Source organism: Convolutriloba macropyga, chromosome 1, assembly GCF_964194025.1.
Source record: "Convolutriloba macropyga chromosome 1, txConMacr16.3, whole genome shotgun sequence".
Taxonomy (NCBI): Eukaryota; Metazoa; Xenacoelomorpha; order Acoela; family Convolutidae; genus Convolutriloba; species Convolutriloba macropyga.
In genome coordinates this window covers 45,950,090-45,966,746 of record NC_134468.1, presented here as the reverse complement: position 1 = coordinate 45,966,746, position 16,657 = coordinate 45,950,090, and the positions used below count along the sequence as shown (strand labels likewise).

General features: G+C 38.6%; 1 protein-coding gene across 1 annotated transcript in view; it reads left to right on the top strand.

The window, feature by feature from the left end:
• The first annotated feature begins 14,162 nt into the window (after window positions 1-14,162).
• The window catches only part of LOC142349495 (uncharacterized), a 43,743-nt gene continuing 41,248 nt past the window's right edge, over window positions 14,163-16,657 (top strand). The window contains exons 1-3 of the mRNA XM_075401092.1: window positions 14,163-14,406; window positions 15,357-15,672; window positions 16,439-16,642. Coding sequence (XP_075257207.1) covers window positions 14,216-14,406; window positions 15,357-15,672; window positions 16,439-16,642 — 711 coding nt within the window. The 5' untranslated portion in view covers window positions 14,163-14,215. The remainder of the gene's footprint in view (window positions 14,407-15,356; window positions 15,673-16,438; window positions 16,643-16,657) is intronic.

The following is a 16,657-nucleotide window of genomic DNA, read 5'->3' as shown; positions in this document are numbered from 1 at the left end:
TAGTTGGGCACGTCTTAACAGATGCCTGTAAGACGGAAGTTGCTTTTATGTAGGAAGAAAACGTCTTCCCGTCTTTTTCTGAACTTTGAGTACTCTTGGTTGACTTTCACGAAAACTTCTTCTGCTGCTTCATCGTCGTTCCTCATTTTCTCATAATGTTGTTTTTCTATCTCATGGATTTCTCAAGGATCCCATGGGAACTTGTCGTCTTTTTTCGGTTATTGGAATTGCAATCATTCCAGGCCTTGAGCTGTTTCTCTTGAAGTGGTATTGATATGGTGCAGCAGTCACCTCGCCATGCGGCCCGGTCGTCAGTGAAATTGAGGAATCCTTTGGAGCTGGAGAAGTAGATTGAGTAGACATAACGCTCAAACTCGGCTTCCTGTTGATAAACTTCTTGAACATTTTGAAAGGAGAACAATGATTTTCAATGATAAATTTCTGGTTTTCGAGTAATTCTGCCAACGAATGTTTTTTAAAAGTGTGCGTTCATCGTTAGTTTTACTTAAAATTGATTGACGATCGAATAAATTTATTTACAACGTTTTTTTTGCATGTCCTTGACTAAATATATATGTATATATATATATATATATATATATATATATATATATATATGAATATATATATATATATATATATATATATATATATATATATATATATATATATATATATACAAATAGATTTCTGTAAATTGAGTTATAGCAAGAACGAGTAACTCATTTTGAAATCATTTACAGTTAAATTTGTATTTACATTTTAGTTACCTTTAAAACACCAAAAAAAATTTAAAACACCAGAAATCTTTATTCCGTTTTTAAAATTTCAAAAGTTTTTAAAATTTCCTGGTACTTTGTTTACATTTTCTAAAAAGGAGTTTTCCTCTCATTCCTATCTGCTGTTGTCCTTCAGTTGTTGGGGTTGTCAAAAATTTGAACTAATATGAACCAGAATATTTTTTGATTTTCGAAATTCTGTTTTTTTTTGCACTTCAACTAACACTTCAATTCCCATTCCCGTACCCGGTACTTAACACGCGTAATAATTTGCGGTTTTAAATTTTTGAATCTTTCAGTTGATGTTTCATTTGGTGTTACAAAAGTCTAGTGGTAACACGAAGGCTAATTTGGCCAACATAGATTGAATTGCATTCATTACAGGTAACTCCATCTAACACATGGGGTTTCGAATTTTTAACTGTATTGAATTACCACATGTAATTTCAAAATTTTAAATGAATTCTGATAACTGATTTTTAACTTTTCTGATTTCAAAGATTTTTAACTGATTTTAATTCCCAAAGATACTTTCAAGTTCCTGAATAATTTCTGATAATGTTTTCACTCTCCCTTGGGAGAGTGAAACAAACAGTTGTGAGAAATCATTTTATTTCATGACGCGATATTCGATAGCAAAACCATTTTACAGAAAAATCGTACGGTAGAAACAGCCAGAAAAAAAATTAAGAGATATTCTGACGCCAAAAAATGCAGTGATAGAAGATTTCCAAGTCGCTGTGATCAAAGACAATGAGGACCAATGCAGATTAATAACAAGTTAAATTAATAGGTAATAGCAAAATCTAAACATTGAGTCCGGATTACTGAAGTTGAAAGACGATACTGCACTTCCGGACTCAGTCCGAAAAGCAAAAACTGAGTAAACCTCATTCAGAAAGTCCTCTGACAGATGATATTGCCTATAAGATCAGCAGCACAAGACGGATAGTGGTCATATACGCTTCAAAATGTCCTATTTTAATGTTTAAAATTTATCCAATGAAAGAAATGCACTTAGTTCACGCCAACCATAAAAACGTCACAATTAACTTCTCGGAAAACGTGTTGTACCAAATGAAGAAACTCAAATTGACTTCAGTTGCCCAAGTTCCAAAAAACAAATGAAAATTCAATATTTGGCATGCATTGACTTTCTGTCAAAAAATTTCTCATTAAAAACATATCAAAAACAGTTGGTGACTATTTAGTGACGTTTTTGTAAGAATACATTAATATCCACGAAGTACCGTGCAATATATGTTTAGATTAAAGAAACTGTTGGTTTGGCAAACAATTGAAGATCTCTTTTGTTCAGAAGAGCATACGCGCAATTGCAGCTACTGTTAGTGATCAGAATGCAAATGGATTCGAAAAGGGGATTAAACAAACTGTTGAAAGAAATCTGTTGTGTGTCGAAATAGCCACTTCAAATGAGTATTTCTCTGAAAAAGATGTATTTTAATCTTTTTTTTGTGAAATCGGAACTCGCAAAACAACAAGCCACAAAAGTTCGTACATATCCGATAAATTGGAAGAAATCTCCACAAAGGAGTAAATGAATTGGAAAAACTTAATTTAATTGACAATTTCGAATAGTTTGAAGCATTATGTTGATCCAGAAAAATTCTTAGTTGAAGATTATCTGGCAACCTGCGTTCAGTAGCGCTACACCCCAGAAATGACTTCAGAATCGGCATTGGAAGAAGACAAATCTTATTGCTGTTGATAAAGAATCTTGTTTGCTCCGACATGCAAAACTCATAAAACCTAATTCCTGAGCGCAAAACAAGGTTAGGGTGGCTATCAAGCATGAGTTGTACAAAACATTGGCATTTTGTGCAACGGTCATTAAAACCCTCCGCCAAAATATTGACAATTGAAGAAGTTCGGAAGGTGGATGTTCGAGTATATAACACCAGTTTCCTTATAATTTAAACGGCACCACATGAAAATATACAGAGCATGCAATTGCGAAGCGTATTCCTGATATAAAAAGAAGTACGCCTTTGAAGTAGGTCCCTACTTCAAAGACGATTTTTTTTATATCAGGAATACGCTATAATTCAGTCGCACTATCGACAAACATCAACGTTCGAGATTTTTTTTATCTCGCAAGCCCAAAAAAAAACAAAATTTGCAAGAGCGCGGCTGAAATAACACGGTACAGAAAAATCAGCGTCCCCAGCAAATTCACAAGCTCAGACCAGCACAGAAACAGAGAAACGTTGCAGAAATGCCTTTACAGAACAATGATTTTGAAAGTAAAGGCAGCGGAAGAGCTCAAATCCATACGCTTAGTGCAAGTCAGCTCTGTCAGCTCGCAAAACAGCCGAAAAGATCGTACAAATGATACAAGAACTGATCTTTGGTTATCCAGAACAAGTAGTCGAAATAACTCACATTAGATCAATTAAAACCAACTGATCGACATATACGAGAAGAATGTGATCATTTTTACAGCTAAATTGATTTTCCAATTCCCATTTTCTAAATCAGGCGCCAAAAGTTAGACATCGAATCCGCTCAACAGATGTAAAACTCAAAGTCATTATTTGATTTTTAAAAATTCTTGCTCCCTTATTTTTTGAAAAAAATGGAAGAACTTTATGCTGACTATGGGCAAATAATTCGCCCCAAATGCATGGCGCGTGTATTGATATATCATAGCTCATAATACGGCGCCCTCCCGACATAAAAAACAAGGGAATGGTTAGTCACAGTCAGTGACACCAACCTGTAGGAACATACCCTCAATTTGAGTCGACATGGCAAATTGATATTGACGGAACCTAGGTATCAGGATTTGGAGCAGGTTGGCGCCAGAGAGCAAAGGTTTGTTCTTTAGTACGGATGATGTGGTAGGTATCATTCTTTAACCGACCTCTTCTCGACAATGCAAGCGTCACGAATTGTTATTCCGTAAAGTTTTTTAAGGTCTTAGATAGTTTCTGTGTAATTTTTTTTTTCTATATTGTGTTACCGGAGAGCCGCCTTATTTGGGAACTTGATAGCCCACAATATACCGAAATCGCATCTCTGGCCATTATGAAGGGTTGTTGTTTTATGTTTTCACGGGTCGTGTGCCAACCTGCTTGTACATGCCGTACGATTTCGTTTCGTAACAAGACATAAACTGACAAACCAGTTCATAATCCTGTTCAACATTGTCAGCGAAATGCATTGAGGCTAAACTTGAACTTGACGAAAGTGAGCCGCTTAGAACACAAGCGAACAGCGATTGGTGAGCACTTATTGTCTGCTGCAAACGTACTCAAACGAACGGATGGCATGGAAGACATCTTGTCCAAGTATCATCTCAATGACTCCAAAACTGTATCATACTGGATCTATGTTGTGGGTAAGTTTCTTGCATCGACTGAACGTCAATGATGTCAGAACAAACGTTTAATGGTTCCGTCACATAGCAACGTTCGGCGAAACCTTTGAAGTATTGACCTCTGTGAGGTGTGACAGTCATTTCAATCACTTTTGTGTCAATGAGTTCGTCCATATTCATAACCTTGACTGCCTATGCTCTACCACCGTTTTGATAAATTCAGAGCGGTACCATGCTAGCGGAATCTAACTTTGACGATATGGACGCAAAGAATTACTGCAATTTCGCAAAAAAACAAGACCGTAGCATTAGTACCGGGAAGTTTAGTTAGTTGCAATTCTTCACCTGACGTTGATATTTTGATGTTGTTTGTGGAGTTTTTAGCTGGAAAAATTATTCAACTCCATGCAGTAAAACGTAATGGGGGAGTGGCCATCTTTCCTACATCTACGGGGACACGTGCACGGCCTCAACATATGTTTATCAAGCAAACAAAAGAGATGCAATTTTGTCTCATCTAAAACCATGACTCGCTGCGCGGGAGCCTTTTCTTTAAAGGCTTTGCGTACAATGCAGCTAGCGATTACTGTTGAAGGTGATCTGTGTTGCGAAGTATGAAAACCCTAAAACCCTATTGTTGCGTATGTTCAGCAAAAGTTTTCGAGGCAACTTTTGTTTCTACTACTGAGTTGTTGGTATCCTCAGTCCTAACTTTAGTGGCGGTATTCTTCACTAAACTGTTTTCTTTGGCCTGCTCCTTTAACCAGTCGTTAAAATCTAGAGGAGTGGGTTTCACCCAATTTTTTTTGAAAGTGAAGATTGACCATTTTTCCTTTTCGGTTGTATTTTCTGCAGGGCAGTGTAGAGAAGCACATAACTCTTTAAGTCCAAGTCATATGATTCAGCAACAAGACGAGACCTGAAATCCACCCTAAATAATTAATATTGTTATTGCTAATAGGCATTTTCAATAGTTGAAAGTTGCTGAGTTTGTCCAGATGGATTTTACAATCAACTGTGGTTGTCCAAATTCACATTGTGAGTGATTTTCAGTGCTTCTTTGTACTTCAAGCTGCAGTATGCGAACTCAGAAATAGCTGTTTTAGTTTTTCGAGTTTCGAAGCTTTCGAGGTATACAAATTCAACATCATCAGATCTAATCTGAGAGTCAATTGCGCTTCTAAACTGACCAAACCTTTCGTGCCACTGTAACGGATCCCCACCGTAATGGGACAACTCTCACTCTGGTAGCTGATCATTCCTCTTGCCGGTTTTCGCGTCAGCCAATGCCTTAAAAAATGTCGCTTTTCGCTGATGGGGCTCGATGTTAAGGTGGCGCGATGTTAGTTGTTGTTGCGCAAGGGGGTTAACGAGGATACTGCAGGTTGCTGCGTGGTTACTATTAACAATTTGTGGGGAAAGAGATTGCCAAATTGGATGGCAGATAACAGTGTTGGCAGTGCCGGGTGGTAGCATCAGTTAAAAGTTATGAAATACGATTGGATTCTTTGTCAGGTTTAAGTAAAATTACACTTAAGGAGATATTTTGATGCAATTATGTACTGTGCCTGGCAGGCTTCAAGGTAATGGACAGAGTGTTGCTTTGGATTTTTGGTAACGTGTAGGTATGTCGTTGCGATTGCTGGTGTATACGACGGAATCACGAGAAGCTGAAGACATGATATTTGGTGAGGTAAAACTTATGGCAGCAAGTTCACAAGTGGGTTCCGATTTGGAGGAAGATTACGCCTTAGATGGATCATAGGGAGTTTCGCTCCATTTAGAAAGTTTAATTGTGGTGGAAGGTGTTATTTTTTGCAAAATGAAGGATGGGTAGATGCAACTGACCTTTGGTCTCAAGTGAACTTTTCAGTCTCAAGTGTACACTGATCGGTTTTGCAAAATTATGTACAAAAACATTTGGGTTCAGTGGTGACATAACAGATGTCTACGCCCACGGAGGTTGCATAGGTGGGGGAAATGGTGGTTGAGGAGCGAAATTTTGCAGGGCGGGCTTAACTTGGTTCCCTGGATTCTCAACACCACTGCCTGATTGACTGTTTGCCTGTTCCAACCTCTATCATTGCCCATTTTCTGCAGTTCAGCATTGAGACATTCTCGTTAGACCGCCTCTTGCAGCTCAGTACAGAGGGCATATCCGGGCAGTATGTACTGAGATAGCATTTCAATATGGTATAAGTTACCAGCAACATTACTTAAGTTTTCCTGAGGACTTTTTAGGTCTGCATCTTGATTGGTAAGGTTGGGCTTTACTGATTAACGACGTGACAAGTGCGGTCCGTTTGTCGCAGTCTGGGTATTACCAGGAGGAAACGAATTTACCAAATCCGGTGCAAGCTTCTGGTTTTAATCGGTTCCCCCATATTTATAAACATTCAGCTTGCTTCGCAAAACAATGAACGATTATCAACCAATTCGGCCTCATTTTTTATAGCTTCGGCAACACGCTGGCGATGATCTTCTTGAAATGCCATCTGTTCCAATTATATTACCACTTCCTTTTTTCACATGGCTATTTTGTATTTTTGTTTAGCGAGGCAATGGGCAGCTTGTTCTTGTTTCTCAATCTCCTCGCGTTTCGTTTTGCCATTAAAACGTCATGTTTACGCTGGTGGGCAGACATGGCGCGAAATTTTTTCGAATGAACTTGCGGATATTTGCCTTCGCCTCTTATGTTTTGGTCTGAGACTGAGTCAATGTAGTGCCGAGCCGCCTGCAAGATTTCATCTTTTTTTCTCAGTTACATCATCCAACCCCTTCTCAAACACAAGATAATTTGAGTAGGGGCTCTAAGTTTAACGTAGAGGTCAAAGAGTTGCTCGTTTTTCTCAACCAGATTGAGGAAACATCCTTCAACTTTAAGTTTCGTGTCTTGACGATCTAGGGCCTCAGTGATGTCCATGTTGATGTTAATTAGGACGGAAACCCCGGGCAAACGATGCACGACGAAGCGGAAAACAAAAAGGAAGTGATAGAAACGCCCGGCGAACGACGCACGACAGAACGGACAAGGAACGGAATTGCAGGGCAAGGAAACTGAAACGCAATGCACGGGACAGAAACGCCGGCAAAAGATGAAAGACGAAACGGAAAACGAAACGGACGGAACGGGATTGTCGGGAGAACGACACACTACGCCAAAGGACAACGGGCGGACTTAACGTAACAGTCGAGCGGTTTGCGCGCAACGAATCGCGAAGACGGGGAAAAACGGGCAAGAAACGGGCAAGCAACGAGTTAGGAGGCGTGGAAGAAAAATGCTAGCAGACCATAATAAGCAAGTCGACCAATTAAATTAGCTGTAACTCCAGAACAGACTTATATCACACCCTAGCAATACTCAAAACAAACCAAACAATCAGCATACTATTAATATGAAGCAAACTACAGCAAAAAGTAAACAAACTACATGAGCGCATTTGTAGACTATGACTGACAGCTGAAACATTCACAAAAGCACCTTGCCGTAACTGCAGAACAATTTTAGGTCACATCCTAGAAGGCAACAGGACCAAAACCAACTAACAGTCAAATCATACAGTTACACATGAAACTACAGCAGAATTTTGAAAATATACTACGGAAAGAGAGCCAGTAAACCTTACGGAAATAGAGTAAACCAAACCCTTCGTGCCACTGTAACGGATCCCCACTGTAATGGGACAACTCTCACTCTGGTAGCTGATCATTCCTCTTGCCGGTTTTCGCGTCAGCCAGTGCCTTAAAAAATGTCGCTTTTCGCTGATGGGGCTCAAGTCGTGGCATGCCTCAATCCCCCCAGCACAAAGGTGTAGGAACGGTATGCCCTTTTGTTGAAGGTATAACCAATGTGAAAAAAGGTGGCGCGATGTTAGTTGTTGTTGCGCAAGGGGGTTAACGGGGATACTGCAGGTTGCTGCGTGGTTACTATTAACAATTTGTGGGGAAAGAGATTGCCAAATTGGATGGCAGATAACAGTGTTGGCAGTGCCGGGTGGTAGCATCAGTTAAAAGTTATGAAATACGATTGGATTCTTTGTCAGGTTTAAGTAAAATTACACTTAAGGGGATATTTTGATGCAATTATGTACAGTGCCTGGCAGGCTTCAAGGTAATGGACAGAGTGTTGCTTTGGATTTTTGGGAACGTGTAGGTATGTCGTTGAGATTGCTGGTGTATACGACGGAATCACGAGAAGCTGAAGACATGATATTTGGTGAGGTAAAACTTATGGCAGCAAGTTCACAAGTGGGTTCCGATTTGGAGGAAGATTACGCCTTAGATGGATCATAGGGAGTTTCGCTCCATTTAGAAAGTTTAATTGTGGTGGAAGGTGTTATTTTTTGCAAAATGAAGGATGGGTAGATGCAACTGACCTTTGGTCTCAAGTGAACTTTTCAGTCTCAAGTGTACACTGATCGGTTTTGCAAAATTATGTACAAAAACATTTGGGTTCAGTGGTGACATAACAGATGTCTACGCCCACGGAGGTTGCATAGGTGGGGGAAATGGTGGTTGAGGAGCGAAATTTTGCAGGGCGGGCTGAACTTGGTTCCCTGGATTCTCAACACCACTGCCTGATTGACTGTTTGCCTGTTCCAACCTCTATCATTGCCCATTTTCTGCAGTTCAGCATTGAGACATTCTCGTTAGACCGCCTCTTGCAGCTCAGTACAGAGGGCATATCCGGGCAGTATGTACTGAGATAGCATTTCAATATGGTATAAGTTACCAGCAACATTACTTAAGTTTTCCTGAGGACTTTTTAGGTCTGCATCTTGATTGGAAGGGTTGGGCTTTACTGATTAACGACGTGACAAGTGCGGTCCGTTTGTCGCAGTCTGGGTATTACCAGGAGGAAACGAATTTACCAAATCCGGTGCAAGCTTCTGGTTTTAATCGGTTCCCCGATATTTAAAAACATTCAGCTTGCTTCGCAAAACAATGAACGATTATCAACCAATTCGGCCTCATTTATTATAGCTTCGGCAACACGCTGGCGATGATCTTCTTGAAATGCCATCTGTTCCAATTATATTACCACTTCCTTTTTTCACATGGCTATTTTGTATTTTTGTTTAGCGAGGCAATGGGCAGCTTGTTCTTGTTTCTCAATCTCCTCGCGTTTCGTTTTGCCATTAAAACGTCATGTTTACGCTGGTGGGCAGACATGGCGCGAAATTTTTTCGAATGAACTTGCGCATATTTGCCTTCGCCTCTTATGTTTTGGTCTGAGACTGAGTCAATGTAGTGCCGAGCCGCCTGCAAGATTTCATCTTTTTTTCTCAGTTACATCATCCAACCCCTTCTCAAACACAAGATAATTTGAGTGAGGGTTCTAAGTTTAACGTAGAAGTCAAAGAGTTGCTCATTTTTCTCAACCAGATTGAGGAAAGCATCCTTCAACTTTAAGCTTCGTGTCTTGACGATCTAGGGCTTCAGTGATGTCCATGTGGATGTTAATTAGGACGGAAACCCCGGGCAAACGATGCACGACGAAGCGGAAAACAAAAAGGAAGTGATAGAAACGCCCGGCGAACGACGCACGACAGAACGGACAAGGAACGGAATTGCAGGGCAAGGAAACTGAAACGCAATGCACGGGACAGAAACGCCGGCAAAAGATGAAAGACGAAACGGAAAACGAAACGGACGGAACGGGATTGTCGGGAGAACGACACACTACGCCAAAGGACAACGGGCGGACTTAACGTAACAGTCGAGCGGTTTGCGCGCAACGAATCGCGAAGACGGGGAAAAACGGGCAAGAAACGGGCAAGCAACGAGTTAGGAGGCGTGGAAGAAAAATGCTAGCAGACCATAATAAGCAAGTCGACCAATTAAATTAGCTGTAACTCCAGAACAGACTTATATCACACCCTAGCAATACTCAAAACAAACCAAACAATCAGCATACTATTAATATGAAGCAAACTACAGCAAAAAGTAAACAAACTACATGAGCGCATTTGTAGACTATGACTGACAGCTGAAACATTCACAAAACCACCTTGCCGTAACTGCAGAACAATTTTAGGTCACATCCTAGAAGGCAACAGGACCAAAACCAACTAACAGTCAAATCATACAGTTACACATGAAACTACAGCAGAATTTTGAAAATATACTACGGAAAGAGAGCCAGTAAACCAGCGATGTTGAAAGAAGTCAAGAAACAAACCAGCCGCATTTCGTGAATCAACTAAATCAAACTATAGAAGGCAACAAAACCAAAACAACAGAACAGCATACCGGCATAATTAACATACTGCAACGCAAACACAACCTGTTTCATCACATATTACAATGTACTACATTAAAACAAAATAGACAAGATAGACCGAAAACGGAAACCAAGATTCTGAGAGAGCAACGTTTTAGAAAAAAACCGGAAGTGAAGAACAGCCAAGTTGAGGGAAGAAAAAACAATGACGGTAACGAATCAAAGCAAGGTGAGAAGCAAAAAGTATGACACCGCGGCAATTTTGTTGGGTTTCACTCAACCAACGAACCTTCAAATAGAAAAAATTCATTTTGACAAAATTGTCAAGATTGTATATGCTTCTGTCGAAAGTTCTCTTTTTTGATCATTCCTTCCAAACTTCTGATTGCAGAGCGGTAATCCCCTAAACTGGACCGTTTTTCTCTTAAAAAGAGGGTATTCCGGATTCGCTATTTAGCTATTTTTTCGCATTTCGTTAAATTTGACCAACTTTTTTTTTTAAAATTGAACCTTTAAGTGTTACGTTCTCACATTTTGTGTCAATACGTGTTTGATTATTTCGCTATATAATCTATGTATAAGAGATTTTGCGAATTTCATAAAATTCGACCAAATCTTTTGACTCGGACAAATTTGATGTTGTTTTGTTTCCACAATGACAATGGTGAAGGCTATTTGTGGCCGATAACTATATTATATTGTTCATAGCGGGTAATCTTTTTAAACTCTCAAATGTATTTTCAAATTTCAAGTTTCGGATAATACTTTTTTCCATCTAACGGCATATTTTTTTTACAGCAACTATTGTTTGTTTGATTTTTCTGTCTAACAGTATTTTTTCAGTCTATGTGCGGTGAAGAACATATGAAGCACTTTTTTTCCTCTAAATAAATTTTTTTTTGTTAGATTTTGGCAATAAAGCAGTCCACACAAGAGGACAAATCCGGTCAATTTTTCTGTTGTTGTAATGGACGGGCCCAGCGGGAATCGTTCCGGACACTCCGGGCAGCGCAACGTAAACGATCTGCCATCTACATTGTGATCACTAGAGCAGAATATTCAATTACAAGTAAATACATCAAATGGTTTTAATGCGCGTCGCTTATGTTTGCTTTTCACTGAGTAAAGTTTCGGGTAAATACTTTTTTTTCAATGTGAAATCAACGAAGCAATGATCGTTTGTATTATTGAATTCGATAATTCAATGTAGAAAATCTTTTTATCCAAAACCGAACATCTCTTTGCTACGTTGTGCGCCGTAACTTGGAAAACTTTCGCACGTTGAGGATGAAGTTTATTATAAGTTTATTATAATCGGAAGATCGATTTCAAGTCAACAGTTTATGGAGCAATCAGATGTCTTTTTTATATCAAGTTAAAACACATGAGACAACGTACTAACATTGGTCCGTACAGGAGAACAAGTGAGATTTAGACGGCAAGGTTTTTTGAAGCGCTTTTACCGGTTTTTTGTCTTATGTTATTGACGTCAAAATTGCCTCAATCGATCAGCAATCTTCCCGAAAATGTAAAAATATTAGGCCAAATTTTTGTGTATTTTAATATTTTAATATGCAATTTTGTATATTTTAATATTTGAATCTGCTTTAATAATGTTTCGCCCGCTGCATATATTGTTCATTTCATTTTATTTATTAACAGTAACTAAGAATGAAAGTTTCGGTAGCAGAATTAACAAAAATGGAATGCTTCACTGGATTTGTCACCTTACTAATATTCAAATTAGAAATATTGGAAGAATGATTTTACTTTCAAGGATTTGCTCTCATTAGTTATTTTCATCTATCTACCCATTTAGCTCAATAAAATTATGTTCTATTGAGTCTATTCAAAACACCTATCCAAAAAAATACAGCAAATTATTTTTAAAAAAAAAACAGGAAATTTTTGTCGCATCTGGACAGACTGAAAAATGTTAAGAAACTGCAAATTAGAGTAAAACAATGCCATTCAAAAATGTTTTTCATTGTTCTTTTTTATTGAGTATCCTGAAAGAGGATTTTTATGTCAAATCTCTCTGTGTGTGTGTGTGTGTTTGTGTGTGTGTGAGAGAGTGTGTGTGTATGTGTGTGTGTTTGTGTCCCTCTCTCCCTCTATCTTTCTCGTTCTCTCTCCCTCTCTCTCTCTCTCTGTGTGTGTGTGTGTGTATAGAAGTGTGTGTTTGTGTGTGTGTGTTTGTGTGTGTGTGTGTGTGTGTGTGGGTGAGTGTGTGTGTGTGTGTGTGAGAGTGTGTGTGTGTGTGTGTTTGTCTCTCTCTCTCTCTCTCTCTCTCTCTCTCTCTCTCTCTCTCTCTCTCTCTGTGTGTTTGTATATAAGTGTATGTGTTTGTGTGTGTGTGTTTGTGTGTGCGTGTGCGTGTGTGTGTCTCATCAGCCAAGGCAATGAAGCAATGTCGTGTCAGAATTATGCACAAAATTTTTATTGCCAACAGAAATTTGAAAAAATGCTAAATTCAAAGAGAAAATTGTCTTTTTCTTATTTTTATTCATATTCTTTTTTATCAAAATTCAGCCAAAAAGTGTTAGCTTAATGAGTGCTCTTGCTGTTACTTGCGTTTATCGCAAATTAAACATGGCTATCTTATTTGTTTTTTACAGGTGATAATAAAAAATAAAAATAATTTTTTCCTGCGTAATCGCAGCGGAACAGCATCAGGCCACAGCGGCCTGTTCTCCGCTGCCCTTTTTTTATTCCCCACATTTCAGACTGTTCTTTTTATGAGCATCATTGCTCTTTTTGGTGACGCTCGCCACTATTTTTGCGTCTGAAACTTTTACGTGGTACCATCATTGCAGCCAACATTGGTCAAGCTATGGTCAACCTGAACCTATGGTTAAGTAAGAGCTCATCCTTACACAGACAGCTTCACGGAGGCAGGGGATTGAGCTCTCAATCATTGGCGTGTGAATCCCACACCTTACCTCTCGGCTATCACGCCACCATAATGTTAATTCTCCATTTAAAATCCAAATATTAATTTTAATTTTGATTTCCAAAATCTATGAATTATAATACTGCGGGAAATATAGAAGGTTTACAATAGTCGAGATCCAGACTTCCAAAAATAATGACCTCCGCCAAAGTTGTCTATAGCATGACTATGAAACGAGTTTGTATTGACATTGGTGAGAACCTCGCCTTCAGCTAGACTCAAAATTGTTCTACCTTGATAGAGTAATGATCAAATAGAGTAATATGAACTTCTCGACAACTTATTGATTAGTGAGGAACACCCCAACCGAGTATAGACTCAGAAAAAGGAAACGTGTCAGGATCTAAGGATCTACATCAGAGTTATTATGTTTCAATCCACGGTCTCTTCATGGGTCTTATTTCTTAAAAAAAAGTTTGTTTGCTGTAATGTTTCATTTTGCAGAGCCTTCCTAAGGGATTTGAGGTAAACCTAAAACGATGTTTTTTTCGGGGAAAATAGTGCAAGAGTGTATTTTTTTTAAAAAGTACACCGTCTTCTTACTGTTGTTTTCTCCACTCTATCTACACTCTTCGCAAAGAGTGTAATTTAGGGTGGACTGATTAAAAAATTTTAGGGAAAATCCTCAGCCCGGGCATTAATATTAGTTCAACTTTATAGCTAAAGCGATAAATGAATTCGCTCTCAAAACAAACTGCAAAGAACATCAGAAAAATTTAACGCGCACACATTTATTTCAAGCAGGTCAAGTCTTTCGAGCATCTTGGTATGTTACAATACTATTGCAGTTGCCATGTAACAGATGCAATGAAATGGGATCCATAATGTTCTGAAACTGCTTTCGGTCATTTTAGTCAGATCATTTGTTCATTCCTAAGCGCTGAATACAGACTAAAAAAAATTCAATAATTCTGTTGAAAATGAAAACAGTTTTGGTGAAGAATAAAAATTTTAACAGTATAAATGCGGAGAATAGCTTATCGGTGGGTGACCTGATGGCGCCTTGTTACTACATAAACTTCACATTCTTCTATGACTATGTGATTGATGAGGCTACTTTGGAGTCGGCACTCTCTAAAACTCTGGAAAGATATCCGGAGCTGAGTGGCAGGTTTGCTAAAAGACTGTTCCATAGATGTACAAATGTGAATGATCATCGGTTCACTATGCAACTCAAAATTCGAATAGCTCTGACACTAATATTGATAATGAATGTATTTAAGGAAGCTGGCTTACAAAAACCAATGTTCATCTATTTAATCTATACCCAGGTTGCTACTGGATGTTTGACTCGTAGGAACTTGCACGTTTGTTGCAAAATTTAACATACTACAAGTTGTAAGAACTTGCAAGTCGAATGGCTAGCTTGCACGTGTTGTTCAAAACTAAAAAGACATTAAATAGAGTTAAGGATTGATTGGTCACTAAGAATTGACCAGCTATATTACTGTGGAACAAAATGAGGAAGCACAAAACAAAGGTTATCAATTTTACGGTGTTCTGAAACAGACAATTTCAAGATTGTTAACTTTTAATATTTTTGCTCTTTTTTCGTTGATTCATTGTTCTTCTATATAGAAGACACCGGGCTCGAAATTTGTTTGTCCTGCTGTCCTTGCTTTGATTTGGTCATAGAATAAACGGTCGATAAAAAATACCCATAAAACAGGATTCCAAGTGAAACACTGTTTGAGAGTAATTACTCCTTGTGCTTGTTTTTTGTAGCATCGATAACTCCAATTCAGTTGATGGTCCTGTGTGACATCAATTCATTTCTAATGCTGGAATGTTTTCATGAGTTAAACATTAAGCAAAGATTGCGATTGACAGGGTTTCAGACACAAGTTAATATGACCCACTGAGCCTAATTACCTTCATTGCCATACCACTGTAGACCTTTATACCAGACTTTGGCAGATTTGGACTCAAACACTCAGACGGAAAACGTAAAATAACCATTTTAAGCTGCAAAATTGCCTGGTCATGAACGTTTGATAGCATCAATCTTGTTTAAACTTCACCTAAAATTTGAGGAAGATTTTTAAACTATTGATTTTTTAGACTTGCAATTGACCAGAAACAGCTGAAGCTAACAAACGAAGGGGTGCCGCTTCGGCATTTGGACACTTCCAAATTTTCACTGCAAGACCTCAAATTGAACAAGTTCTCTTACGAGTTTATCTCAGAACACTTCAAGCAAAACGTAGAAGGTTACAGTGAGGTTCCAATGATAGTGACGTCACAAAAATTGGCCGCAAGTTCGGGAATGGTGTTGCAGTTTGATGTTTTTCACACAGTGGTGGATACCAGTGCATGTTATCTACTGATTGCAGATTTCTGTTCAATGGTGAAAAGCGGCTCTTATCATTTTGAGGAGGTTAGTGATTTTTAATCGATGTTCGGGTAACTTTTGATGAAATTATCCCGACTAACAGTGAATTTCCATCACTTGATATAAATTTACTCACCCATAGTGGTCTTGATTAAGTTTATTAGGTGGTACCTTATTAGGAGGTAGTAAGTTTTATACAAGAAATTGTTTACTCAGAATTAGATCGAAATGGAGGGGGCTTCCAATAAAGTTACTGCTACTATATAAGGCTTTTGAATTGCACAGTCGACAAAATTAATGTAAAGCTTCCTTCGAATTATAATAAATGGGTTAAAAGTTATTCGAGAACCGAACTGGAATTCGACATTTCCTGAGTTTTGTACGTTTTATGCATGGGCGTCTCCAGCATCTGCAGCATCTGCAGGCAAAAATACCACTGATTAAAATATAATTTAATTGATTTTTTCCGGGACAAAACTATGTTCGAAATCACCGCCGACCAGACATATAAGAATTTATCTATGGAAATCAGAACTGTGCTTTTCATTATTGCATCGGGTATAATTTAAATTTAATTTTTTAGCCGTCAATATAGAATTTGTATCAGTTGATGTGAAACGTTTGTTTAACCTCACTGACCGTTATATTGGAGACCTTCCCGTTATAGCCCCCCGCCCACGAAACTAATACCCCATTATTATGTATTTACGGCAAGGTTTGCGTGTGAGAAAGAGGGGGTACGTTATGTGACCACATGTAAACATTTTTTTTCACTTAGCATGATTTTTAGTAATTTCTGTCTCCGATTTAGGTAGAGCAGGGGGTCAGATGCAAATACTTCTCCCCATCTGGAAACCCCCCTAGGTATCCACACCATGAAGTGGTACCCTTCGATCAGCCTCTCATACTCCAGTTTCCTCCCCAGTCGCCTTCGGAGACTACGACACTCTACATTACGAAGGACAAGTTGCAGCAACTCAAGAAAGATGTGTACGATTCGGGACTGGAAATTAAGGTAAAAAGTATAGGT